Source organism: Ceratotherium simum, chromosome 2 (assembly GCF_057802395.1).
Source record: "Ceratotherium simum simum isolate JZ-2026a chromosome 2, ASM5780239v1, whole genome shotgun sequence".
Taxonomy (NCBI): Eukaryota; Metazoa; Chordata; class Mammalia; order Perissodactyla; family Rhinocerotidae; genus Ceratotherium; species Ceratotherium simum.
In genome coordinates, this window is record NC_141901.1 from 70,388,891 (window position 1) to 70,402,018 (window position 13,128).

Below are 13,128 nucleotides of genomic sequence, written 5' to 3' on the forward strand. Positions count from 1 at the left end.
TGTGGGTTCCTAGTGTGATGAACACAGTGAGAACGCAAGATAAGCAGTGGCTTACAGCGCAGACACCCCTCCCGCCTCTCCCGGCCAGGTCTGCACCTCCCCCAGACTCCAGGGGAGACCAAGACATAAACAGAGAATTTCAAGGCCTGTGTCAGTCCTGAGATAAAGGCTGAGCCCAGGGGAGGGAGGAGACCCCACTTGCCTGGCCAGGGCTGGCTCCATTGAAGGGGGTTTTCAAGCTCGTTCCCTGCACAAGAGTGAAGAAGCCCACACCTGCTTTTCTGGCTTCTTAGATCCTGAGGTTTTCACTCAAACTAGATGAGGGGAACTAAGAGTCAGCCCTGAGGCGACATGTCAGGGCTCTTGGAGTCAGGCCTGGCTGCCCTGCTCTGCTTCCCCTCCCACCCGCACCCGAGAAGGGTGGTGGCAGCAGCATCGATTGCTCATTTTCCCCTTTGCTTTCTCTTCAGCTTGTAAAACTCAAGTCCTGGAAATGCCTGTGATGACTTCCAGTTGGTTATAAAAGGGAGATGGAGATAACGGCAGGAATTTAGGGGAAATTTCTTTCCAGTTCCTCCTGACACGACATTTGGATCTCTAGTTGCTGAGCCACTGGCACAGGGCGGAGGTCGTTCATGTGGGCAGCAGAAGGGGCCAGGGTCATCGGGTTGTGCCTTTGTTTTGTGTTGCTGGCTCTGATGAGCTGATGCTTCCCTGATCAGCAAACCCCAGAGCTCAAGAGGGAGCCCAGAGCTCCTGCACTGGCAGAGGCCATTCGTGTTGACCCAGCTCCCTGCTTCTCAGCCTGGTTACCTCCATCTCCGTCTCCATCCAGCTCTGTGACTCCTTAACAGCATTGTCCCTAGAACTCTCCTCCATGATGGCAGTGTTGTCTGTGCTGTCCAATATGGTAGCCACTAGCCGCGTGTGGCTGGTGGGCACTTGGCATGAGGCTTGTACAGTTGAGGAAATGAATGTTAACTGTTACTTAATTTTAATTACTTTAAATTTAAATAGGCGTATGCGGCTTACCACTCTCTCATTGATCATCCTCATCAAATATGGAATTTTGTTCTTTACCATCAAGATGGACACCCCTCCCGGTCCTTTCTGCCTGGTGTCTGAGCACAGCTCAGAAGGGAATCGCATCACCCCCTCTCTCTCCATCTAGGGAATTATTAGACGAGGAGAGTGGTACAGTTCTCTGGCCTGTCCGTCATCCCACCCCCTATCCCCAGCCCTGTAAACTCCTGGACTTGCTTCAAGGTCCAGCTCAAATGTTGCCTCCTCAGTGAAATCGTACATAAACCCTCCTTTCTCGGTCCTGCCTCCTCCCTTTCCCCTACTGGACAAAGAGCTAACAGGTAATGGTTAAGCACAAGCTCTGGGTTCAAATCTCAGCAAGGCCACACAGTTAACTGTGTGACTTCAGGAAGTTAATTAACCACTCTGTGCCTCTATTTCCTCATTTGTAAAATGGAGATAATAAAAATGCCTACCATATATGGTTGTTGTGAGAGTTCAAAGAACTAATATATGGAAAGCACTTAGAGAAGTAAACACTCAATAAATACTAGCTATTTTTACTAGCTATTCTTAACATTCCCTCTTCTGCACCCTGGTTTCACTAGATCAACCTGGCACTTACCACTACTTAAATGCCTGCATTTCCAGCTAGCCAGTGAGCTCCTTGGAGAGCAGAAAACTCACCCTCTTCTCTCTGTATCCCCAGTATCTATCCCAGTCCTTGCAGAATGGGACTCAATGCATGAGCATTGAATGAATGAGTGACTGAGTGAAAGAAGGAGCCAGGGACATTCGTGGTGTCCCCGCTTTCCCACTAGCCTGCTGTGTAGCCTTCTCAAGTCACCGAATCCCTCCTACATCACTTTTCTCCTCCAGAATATTAGAGGTTTGGACAGTGAGCTCATTGATTCCCCCTACCTCAAAATGTTTTAGACTCTGGGCCTAGGGTTGGGGGTGGGATTCTGACTGAGGACAAAAGTATAGGGCAGAACAGGAAGGCCCTGTTGGAACATGCACCCAGTTACAGTCCCCTGAGGTTGACAGAGTCCACACCAACCCAGCGTCAGCCGTGACCTGTGCTTCATTTAGGAACCGGGCTTCCATACGTGATCTGGACAGGGGGTAGCAGAGCCTGGGCCTGCTCTGCTCTCCAGCCCAAAGGACTGTATAATTGGAAGCCATGGGGAGACTACAGAGGCCACGGAAGCTCCTGAACGTCTTCACGGTGCTCAGGGTCGTGTCCACTGCCAGGAGTCCAGTTACTGTGCTGGGTAGCCGAGGGTCCCCAGAGGCCATCATGGGCCTTGTGCTTTAAGAGTCACTGTCCGTGAACTCCACAGGGGCTTTAGGATGTGGGCTCTCCAGGGGTCAGGGTCGGCAGATAAAATACAGGATGCCTAGTTTAATTTGGATTCCAGATAAACAACAAAAAATTTTTTAGCATACGTATGTCCTAATGACTCTATTGGGGCATACGTGTACTAAAAATTATTCATTGTTTATCTGAAATTCAAATTTAATTGGACATCCAGTATTTTTATTTGCTAAATCTGGTGAGAAAGGAGAGAGGGAGTTGTTCACTCGCCATCACTGCAAATGCATTCTAGCCACTCTCCCATCTTAGCTTCAGGGAGTAGGTCCTGATGGTATCTTAGCATCACGTGCTAAGAAGGAATCTCTCAAATTTTAAATGGCTCTCTGATAAAATGAGGCTTGGGAGCGTATTAGTTCCCTATTTATGCTGTAACAAATTACCACAAGCTTAGTGGCTTAAAACAACACAATTTATTATCTTATGGTTCTAGAGGTCAGACGTGTGAAAGTCAATGTGTTGGCAGGCTGCGTTCCTTATTAGGAGAGCTCTAGAGGGAAATCCAGTTTCCAAAGACTGTCTACGCTCCTTGGCTGGTGGCCTGCTTTCATCTTCAAGGCCAGCAGTGGCCAGTCAAGTCTTTCTCACATCGCATTACTCTGGCATTGTTTCTTCTGCCCCGCTCTTCCACATTTAAAGGACCCTGGTGATTACCTTGGGCCCACCCAAAATAGTCTCCTTATTTTAAAGTTCACTGATTAGCAACTTTAATTTCATCTGCAATCTTAATTCCCCTTGCCATGCAACATAATGTATTCACAGGTTCTGTTACCAATTTCACCTCACTCCAGTGGGACTCTAATCCATACTAGGAGGAGCTCTGAGGAGGGTCCCATGGGTGGGCTTCATACCCACAATCCATCCCTTCCTTGGAGGGTTCTCTCCTGTTTGATGTCATGGATTTGAAACAAAACCGAAGCTGTGTGTTCAACAGCACAAGATTTTTAAAATGGCCAAAGAATGGAGAAGAGGGAACTAAGTTCACAAATCAACTTCTCAGCTCCTGGGGTGATTAAGCAGCTGGGTCCAGGTAATGAAGGGGAGGACTATTCATAGTTATCCAGGGAAATGGGCAAGCTTTTCTGGGGAGCAAGGGTGCCACCTCTTTTCTTTCCTTATTTGGTTATATCCTGCCATTGCCAGGACAGTTGTAAACTGTCATGGTGTTGATGGGTGTGTCCTATAATATGGTAATGTATTACAATGAGCGTGTAATGAGCTGTGCGGTCTATGTCAGATCAAGTGGGACTGCCATGTTGCCTTCAACTGGTTTTAACTGGATCTGACCCATATCTCAGTCATCTTCTCCTTCCTCTCTTTGTGGTTTCCTGTAAGCTGAAGAGAACATGTTAGGCTTGTTCTGAGCAGGGTTGTGGGAATGTCTTATGGGGTTGGTGGGCCGGATAAAAGTTCTGTGGGTTAGGACATGGATATCTTTGGGTTCCGGTGTTCTCCTACCACAGGGAGGTTTGCAATGTTGCTTCTCTTCCCTGCAGTTTGCTCACGGAGTCCCAGACCTGGTGCTGAAGGACATTGCCTGCAGCGATGCCCTCCTGGAGCGCTTCATAATCTTCAGCCAGCGCCGTGGCGCACAGACAGTGCGTGACGCCCTGTGCTCCCTCTCCCAGGGCACCCTACAGTGGATGGAAGACAGTCTGTATGCCAACGTGGACTTCTTCAAGCTCTTCCGTGTGGTAAGGGAGGTATTCAGCTGCTCGCCCCTTGGAAGATAATTCCTGGGGGCAGCAGGGCCTGGTGGTAGGCCGTCAGGGACTCATGAATTGACAGTGGGGGAAAGCATGAGCCTGGTGTTCAAGACAATCCTTGAGGAAGCTCAAGGCTCTGAAGACCCAAGGAATCTTGACTGATGGTATTTCTAAAGTAGTGGCCCAGACACCCGGAAGTCACTATTAGGTTCACTATTAGGTATGTGGTTGTGGCAGGTCTGAATCCACTCAAAATGTGGGATGAATCCTTCCCACCACCTCTAGCAGCGTGGAAAGGAGAAGGAGGCCTGATTTGACTCTCTGCCCTACCATTTCCTAGGTAGGTGTTTGTGGGCAAGAGAGCTGGCCTTTCCTGACCCCATCACTCATCTATAAAACAAATATAATACGTTAGAGAGTGGTAGGAAAAAATACATGAAAAAATATGTGCATTTAATAAATGTTAATAAATGAGAACTTCACACTCCTTCCTCTGGGTCTGCTCTTGGCCCCAAAGGTTGCTGTTTCTGGGAAGAAAAAAAAATAACAGAGAAAATTTCATAATCTCAAAAATTTGGAAAGCCCTGATCTAGCTCAACTCTGTGTTCCAGAACTGCATCCCAGACACACTTCTTGGGACCTGATATCTCCTCTTTTGCTAGAAGGATAAGATGAGAGGGAATTATATAAAGGAGGTGCAGAGCAGTGGCTCTTACACTTCAGAGTGTATGAAAATCATCTGGGAAGCTGGGAAAAGATGCAAGGTCTAAATACCCACCCCCAGAGACTGATTCAAGAGATCTGGGCCGGGCCCAGAATCGCCCTGTACCTTAGGTGATTCCGATGGAGGTCACTGGAAGCCACACTTTAAGAAACACTCAAAATTAGAATCCTTCAGAGGTGACACATATCCTGTGTCTAGCGTTGAATTGTGTTTTCTCTTGTGCCTTCATTTTAACTTCTGGAACTGCGTTGTGGGGGGTGCCAGTCACTGAGAATTTGGTTGAGGAATTTGTGTTTTGCTTTTCTATGGCTACTCTCTCAAGTCCCAGAAAACCCACTCTCACTCAACTTGTCTTAAAAAGCAAGCTGAAAGCCTTTAGAAATGAAACAAAATGACAACAAGACCCCACTATTTCTGGCAGAGTTCACACTTCATCCTTTCAAAGTGTGACTTTCCCTCAGAATGTTACTCAACAGTGTTCCCAGCTCATCAGGGTAGGCCTCCAGGGTGGCAAGAGGGGTCAGGACCTATGGATGCCACCACTGCGAGAGCCCAGGACCCCAGAAAAGGTCTCTCGGCTCCCCACGCTGCAGGGAGAATAAAAAGCCATGTGGTTCAAACTTCTCTGTCCAAAGTTCCAAGGGGAACCTGATTTTAGACTCACTCCTTGGTTTGTTTTCAGAATCAGACAGAAGAGTGAGTCAGGCGATAAAGACCCCGTATGCTGGGGATCTGAACACCAGCCCCGCGGGGGACCAGTGCCTGTGTTTGCAGAGCTGTTGGAGGCTCCCTGGGTGCCCAGGATGGTGCAATCCTCTGGTCACTAGAAAGGCAGCAGGGTCACGCATCTCTGTCTGAAGCCCCTTGGCTGCTGGGATAGGTAAATGTACCCTCAGGGCATGACCAGAAATTCTGGGAGAACAGTTCTGGATGGAGCAGGATAAAGGGGGACCCAGGCAAAACTCTTCGTTAGGGACTGGACCCAAACTCAGGCCACTGGCTTCAGAATGTTTATTTATCAGACAGGAAAGACCAGAAACACTGCACTTACACGCTGCTCTGGCAAGTTCTAGAGTTCAGAAACCAGAGGAGAACTTTGGCCGGTTGCCCTCACTGACCTGCCTGCTCGCTCACCTCCCCTGGACGTGTGTCCGTGCACTGGGCTGTGAGGAGCCAGGCACTGGGCTGAGGCCAAGGCTCGAACCATGGCCCACTTGCCATCACTGAGGTCTCAGTGCCGAGACGAGGAAACAAGCCTATGTCACAGCGTCGTGGCTGAGAAATACCAACACCAACAGCGTTTGGCCCCTGGAGCAGTGGTTCCCAGCCTTGGTGCACATTGAATCACCTGGGGAGCTTTTAAAAACTACAAATGCCCAGCCCCCACCCCCAGAGATTCTGATTCAGTTGGCTTTTATTGTTTTGTTTTGTTTTTCTGAGGAAGATTCGCCCTGAGCTAACATCTATTGCCAATCTTCCTCTTTTTGCTTGAGGAAGATTGTCCCTGAGCTAACACCTGTGCCCATCTTCCTCTATTTTGTATGTGAGTTGCCGCCACAGCATGGCCACCGACAAGTGGCATAGGTCCACGCCCAGGATCCAAACCCGGGCCACTGAAGCAGAGCGTGCCGAACTTAACCACTTGGCCACAGAGCCGGCCCCAGCCTTTAGTGTTTTTAGAAGCTTCCCAGATCATTCCAATGTCCAACCAGGGTTGAGAATCACTGACCTCGAACATAGGAGTTTGATTTACAGTCTCAACTTCTGTAGACCAAGCGTGATGATAATAGTGCCGCAAATATCTCTAAAGCTTCGCAGCACTTTCATTTGATCACCCATAAGCTCAAGGGGCTGTGAAGACACATCATCCCTGCTGTTCTCTTAGCAAAGCTGGTGCGTGGCCCCAGAGCCTGCCTGGAGGAGGAAACCCAGCGGGAGACGGAGACCAGCCTCAAGGTCTACCCCTCCCACCGTCTTGCTCCTTCTCCTCTCTGTGGCGAAAGACCGGACCAAGACAGGACATATGGGTCCCAAGCGAAGAGGACAAACACCCCGGCTGGTGCTTTTGTCCTTCAAATGTGCTTTTCCATTTGACAAATGGACAGAGCAGCTAAATATTTTTTTTAAAAATTACTAACATGGGAACTGAAAAGAAATTGCAAGCATTAAGATGGGATTTTTGCTTTTATTGCTCCTGTACCCATCCTATCAGTGTTTTTAGAAAAACCACCCTGAATCATCACAGAAGGCTCAGGACAGACCCTCCGACTCTCTGAGAGGTAGGGGCTGCTCTGAGGCCAGGGCGGGGGCCTGTCTGAGAGGAGGCTGTTATTGCAGCTGGTTGGCAAGCGGCCACACTCAGCTCCAGCGAGGGGAACGATGCGCCTTCTGTTCTCCTGGGCTGTTTCTCATAAGCACGTACGCCGGTGTATAAATAAGGTTTTATTAAACACCAAGTCAGTGCTCATTAACAAAGAAAGAGGGGCAGTCTCAGTAAACCACTGTGACGGCACCTGCCCTGTTGTGTAAGGTGCTGGGAGTGTGGGTGGGGTGCGAGTAGAACCTCCAGACCCGGGAACCCGGGGAGCTGAGAGAGTTGGAGAGGGGAGTTTGGGGGTCAGCACCAACTGGGGCCAGCTCTGTTTTTCCTTGGCCCTTTGAAGATCAGAGTGAGTGTTGTCATCCTCAAATAATCCAAATGCAGGCCTTACTCCAGCCCACCCACCCCCATACATACACTCATGCACACGCAGGCACACACGCACACACACATTGGATGCCCAGTGACCTAGTGGGCTGGGAAAGAAACAGGCAGCCAGGTGGCTGGATTTTCTCCAAGAAGATTTAGCCCCTCTTTGTTTCACCTCGGTTGAGACAGCTTCATAGAATTTGTCTTCACCTGTGGTTGTTTTGGGCTTCACGCCCCCAGCTTGAAACCCAGCAGCTCAGACCCGGGCCCAAGGTATCAGGACTGCCAACACGAAACGTTTCACATCTCATAAATAATGGTGCGTCAGTTTCGGGTGAGGGGTTGGGACGTTTCCCATCTGATTTGGCCCAAGGCAGGCATGCCCCTCCTCCTCCTTCTCCTCCCTCTAGGATCCTTCCTGTTTTCTCTCTGATTCTGGTGCACAGCTTTGAAATCTTGCTGAGAAGCAAATCTGTCCCTAATGCTCTGATGTTTATTTGTGGAAGTTCGGCAGGGGAACTGAGGCGGGTGCCAAGACCGGCCACACTGCTGGGAAATCTAAGTTTCCCTCCCTTCCCCCTTCTCAATGGATGTTGATAGAGGAAATTTGGCCTCCCCGGCATTTGGCCCACGGTTTTCCCCTCTGCAGTCGCTTCCAGTGTGGCATGATTCAGCTCTCTTTCCATCCCCTCTACTGCTACTCTGTCGCAGTTTTTCCTTTTCTGATTTCATTTTACCCGTGTCTCTTTGACTACAGGGTGGCTGAACATTGAGTTCTGGGGAAGAAAGGACCCAGTCTTGGGGGTCCTGACTACATGCTCCTTTGAATGCCCTGCTTTGTTCTTGGCTCTGCTCCCTAAATTCCTGAATCATTGAGAATAAATGTGGGTGGACTGCCGCTGCCCTGTGTAAGCTGGCCCCAGTTTCTGCTCTCTGGGATCATTCATTGCCGTTTGTTAAATTTCAACCATGCGTTTCAATTTTCAGATGATATTTCTGTGTTAAAATTCTCTGGAAAAGCCGTTCATCTCCAGGATTTTACCGTGAGGTCCCATTAATGACTTAACTTCATAATTTCGTTCCGTTCTGATTCTGAATCTTTGGACTGTCAACTTTCTCCCACTTCTGTGTGAGGGTTTTTGGAGGGAGAGAAAGGCGTGGGGCCAGTGCCAGCAGTATGCAGGGGGGACAGAGGGCTGTTGAAAGCAAAATCAAGTCAGAAAATAGATGTTTTGTTTTTTGAACATTATTAAGCCACAGCAAGTATATTCAATTTACAGCATTAGGATTTGTTTTGCCTACATCTACAAAATTGTGTCTGTTAAAATCAAAATTTCCCCTAGGTGAATGGATTTCAATAAAGAAGAAATAAAGAGGACACAGAAAAGAGGAATATTAGTGTCCATGGAATGTACATTAGGCCTATGGGCCTCATTGTCATTGATCTGCCTTGGTTTCTTTTGGGCTCTAGGCATGCAGTGGGCCAGGGCTTAGTTTCATGACAGATCGGATGTTGTTTTTATGAATTTAAAAAGACAAATATACTGAGAGGTCAAAACTAGAGTCACTTAGGACACGAGCAGGCCCCTGCGAAGGCTGCTGTCAGTGGGTCCCGGGGTCCTGGCCTGTATTCAGTAGATATAGACCTAGCACCAATGTGTTAGGCATCAGAGTCTCTCCAGGGTAAAGTGGTTTTAACAAGGATTTTGGCCTCTGATATTTCTTATCTCTACAGAACAGTAGTTCTTAACCTTTGTATGGATTAGGACTATCTTTGACAATCTTTTCCTTAGAGAAATAGAAGTTCGCACAGACACACAGGAGATGGGAGCTCGTGGAGCCTCTGAAGCCAGATCCCAGAGCTTTTGCATTAAAATTGCATTCCTACCTACCATTAACGTATGTCCTTTCCTAAAAGGTCCCAATACAGCCACAGATTCTTTCTTAACTATCCTTAGGAAGTAACCAGCTTCTCCCCCAAGCATGAGACCCAATGGTGAGAGGACCCGAGGGTGGGCAGCCTGCTAGAGCACACAGACTTCCTGGTGGTCAGGAGACTGGGTCCTGGCTCTGGGTTGGCCCCTAACTTGCTGTCATTTAAAAGAATCTCAGCTTCCCCTCTGTAAAATCGGGATAACAAGACCTATGCTACATATCTCATGGGAAGGTAGTGAAATTCACATTAGAGAAGAGACGGAGGAGCACTTTGAAACAAAAAGTGTTTTTGCTCTTACCAAAGCAAGCATACAATGGCTTACAGAGGATCCCACTGTTCCTCTATCATTGCTCTGCTCCCAGAAATGTCCTCCTCAAACACTTAGATGGAACATTCTCCTTCCTCAGACCCCTCAGACTAGGAAGAGGTCTGTCTCACGGAGTGACCTTTTGTCTGCCCCTAGATTCCAAACTCAGTTTTGCTTTCATCAACCACAAATACCAGGACTGAAGTCACCACAGAGAGAAAAAGGCCTAGTTTCTGTTGAGCCAAAGAGAGTCCCATAACTTGTCCGTTCACATACCCCGGAGCCCACCCTCTTGTTCAGATGCTCTGTCCCCTCCAGTCCTGGGAGACAGCATGTCTCTGTGACCTCTCCCTGTAGACAAAGTTTGGCATTCCACACCGCCTCCCACCCCCCGCCCCTGAGTGAGTTAGTCTGAATTCTCTACTCATGACGCATTTCCTGGTACTCAGGTTGTCCCCTCCTGGTTGCCCCCTCACCACTGAAGCCGGCTTCCTCTCTTTTCATCTGATGCTTAACAACTGTCAGGTTGCAACAAACATGCTTCAAATCCACATTCTCCCAGTTGCCTAGCAACAACTTCCCTCCCGGATAAATCTGGATTTCCTGTAGCAGCAGCCGGTGATTGTACACAGCAGGCTCACACTGTCTGTCCACCACTTCATCTGCTTTTCACCTCTGTCTGGGTCTTTCAAGACACCAACTGATCCCTCACTCCAGAATCTCCCCTCAGCTCCCAGAGGCCGTGTCATCCCTGTAAAGACACTTTTAAACTAAGGCTACCTGTTTACCCAGTGTTAGGTAGATTCTCGACTTAGAAATCAATACTGTTTTCCAGATGGTCGTCTTTGAATCAGAGAAAGTAAAACAAACAAAAATTTCAGCTCATAAATGTTTCTTTTGCGTGCTGGCAGAGCGGCATCTGTTTGATTAACCCATTGGATCGAAAGCATCAGCAAACACTGCTCAAATCAGAATTTTTTTAGTAGCTAATATGCTTTATTCTACCTTAAGAATAAAATATTACACAGTCCCAAAGGAAAGACATGTTTCTCATCCCTTGAGAACCCAAACAGAGGTTTCATGTAGCCAGAATCTTCTTGGCTGCTGACTAGGGCCTTGTATCCATTTCTTAAATACAGGACCAAGGCCCAGGGGCCCCTCAGACCAACCACCATTGATGAGAGATGATAGAGACATACTCTTTCCATAGCCCTATTATATATCCAGTCTTCCTTAAGAAATCTAATCAAACCTTGAACTTGAGTTGGCAGTGCTGGGCGCAGTTGTGACATGGAGGGTTACTTGTTCTTTGGGAAATTAAGAGAACTTGTTTGGCATAGGAAGCAGTGGTGTGTATGTGTGTCTCTGTGTGTGAGATGATCCTTGCCATTTTGGTCTATGACCTTTTTTCCAGAAATGTTTTCCCATTTCCATTCAAATAAACTTAGTCTCTTCCGGTTCTTTTGGCAGGAGCAATCCACATGAATATGAATAGATAATGGGGGAGGGAACCAGAGGAAGAAGAGAGCCCTGGGAAAGTTATTTTATAATTTATGGCAACATCAGGCAGACAATTGGTGACCAGATACATATGGAGGGTTCCCTAGGGGGTGCAGATACTGTTCTGAGATGTAGGTGGTCTCTAAAATGAATGTGTGAGTACAAGACCCCCATTATTTGCCATCTCCACTGAAAAGCACTAGGAAAGGAATTGCAGCTATGGTACCAGGCACACAGCTGGAGCTCAGTAAATATTTGAATAATGAATATTATTAAAATATTAACATAATCAAAAAAGAAAGTGTTAACCAGATGCAAAAATGCATCTCATGCTGCTCTTCCTCCTGTTCCCTCTCCCCCAAATTCCTGATCTTGTTCTTATCTGGCTGTATCTCTAGTCACTCTCTCTTGCTGACTCTCCTCATATTCCTTCCTCCACCTGGAATTCCCGGCCCCCTCCTTGCATCTGCAAACACTGCTGTTACCCTCAGTGGTCATCAACTTGTCTTCATTCAAGCATCAGCCCGAGTGTCACCTTCACTGTCCTCAGGTGAAACTAACCACTCCACTCCCTTCCTGTAAGTCACCATCATACTTGTACAGACATCTTTCATGGAACCTCAATAGACTCTGTCTTTTTTCCACTAGATTATAGTTCATTTACTTGTTAATTAATACAACACATATTTATTGAGCATCTACTGTGTACTATGTCCTGAAGATATGAAACAAAATAAGTCTATCCCTAATGCTAATGAGTTTACAATGTAGTGGAGAGACAGATACATTAAAAAAATAATAGCAAACCAATATAAAAGTGATAAATAAATGCACTGAGAATTCACGGAGCAGCTAGGAGAGGCACCTAATTTGTGGGGAAGGAGGGCAGGAAGAACACAGCGGTGAAGGAAAGAAGGCTTTCTGGAGAAAAGGAGGTGGTTTTAGATGCATTGAGTCTGGCTAGTAGGGGTGGGGTGAAGATGAAGTGGAATGGGGGGGTTGGCCGTTTTATCTATTAGGCCCTAAAGTGACAGGTGCAGTATCTAAGGGTCACAAGCTTTGCAGAGGCCTGCAAAAATGTTTGAGAGTTGAAAATAAAAACTATGCCTCTTAAATACAAAGAAAACGCTTTAGAATTAAAATTAATAAGCATTAACTTGAATGTTGAGGACAGTAATATTATTCAACTTTATTGTTAAATTTAGTTTTCGTACAGTTCAAAATCCAAAAACTAGTTTATAGTTCAGGTTTTCCCACTTTACAAACATTCCTAACTGTTTGCAATGATTACTGAGAAATCATACCAGATCATTCATTAAGTGAGTTATTCAAGGCCAAATAATTTCAAAAGCAAAATTAAGAGACTTAAAAAATGTATATATAGATATCTATCTGTATATATATCAATACATAGATATAGGTATGCATAGATAGAGACGCAGGAGCTTTTCAATGTGTTGAAGGTGATATGGGATGGAGTTTTAAGACCAGAGTGTGCCTAGAGCCTGTGGAGATAAAGGAGAGGGGATGGAGAGAAGATGTCCACTTATGTAAAACATAACCACAGGTAATCTCCAGCCCACAGTCAAGTGAGGAAGAGAGACAGCAAACTCAGAAAGAAAAGGAAGTAGTTATAAGCTACAGGAGCTGGTGACTGATTGATTGATGTCCAATCTCTTTGGACACATGAGTGTGACAATTCCTTATTTTCTGTGCCTCTGGGCTCCTGGACCCTCTTAGGTGCCTTCCCATCATCTAGGACCTGGTTGTTTTTTCTCTGCACAGCTTCTTGGACTCTGGTCCTTGGTTCCAGCTTCTTCCTAAAGCAGTCTTTCAGAGGTCCCTTGACTACCCTCTCTGCCATCTGA

At 47.0% G+C, this 13,128-nt stretch overlaps 1 protein-coding gene across 1 annotated transcript in view; it reads left to right on the plus strand.

Moving 5' to 3' along the window:
• ABCA4 (ATP binding cassette subfamily A member 4) overlaps positions 1 to 13,128 on the plus strand; it is a 128,980-nt gene that overhangs the window by 18,683 nt on the left and 97,169 nt on the right. The window contains exon 6 of the mRNA XM_004420819.2: positions 3,895 to 4,092. Within this exon, the coding sequence (XP_004420876.1) occupies positions 3,895 to 4,092 (198 nt within the window). The remainder of the gene's footprint in view (positions 1 to 3,894; positions 4,093 to 13,128) is intronic.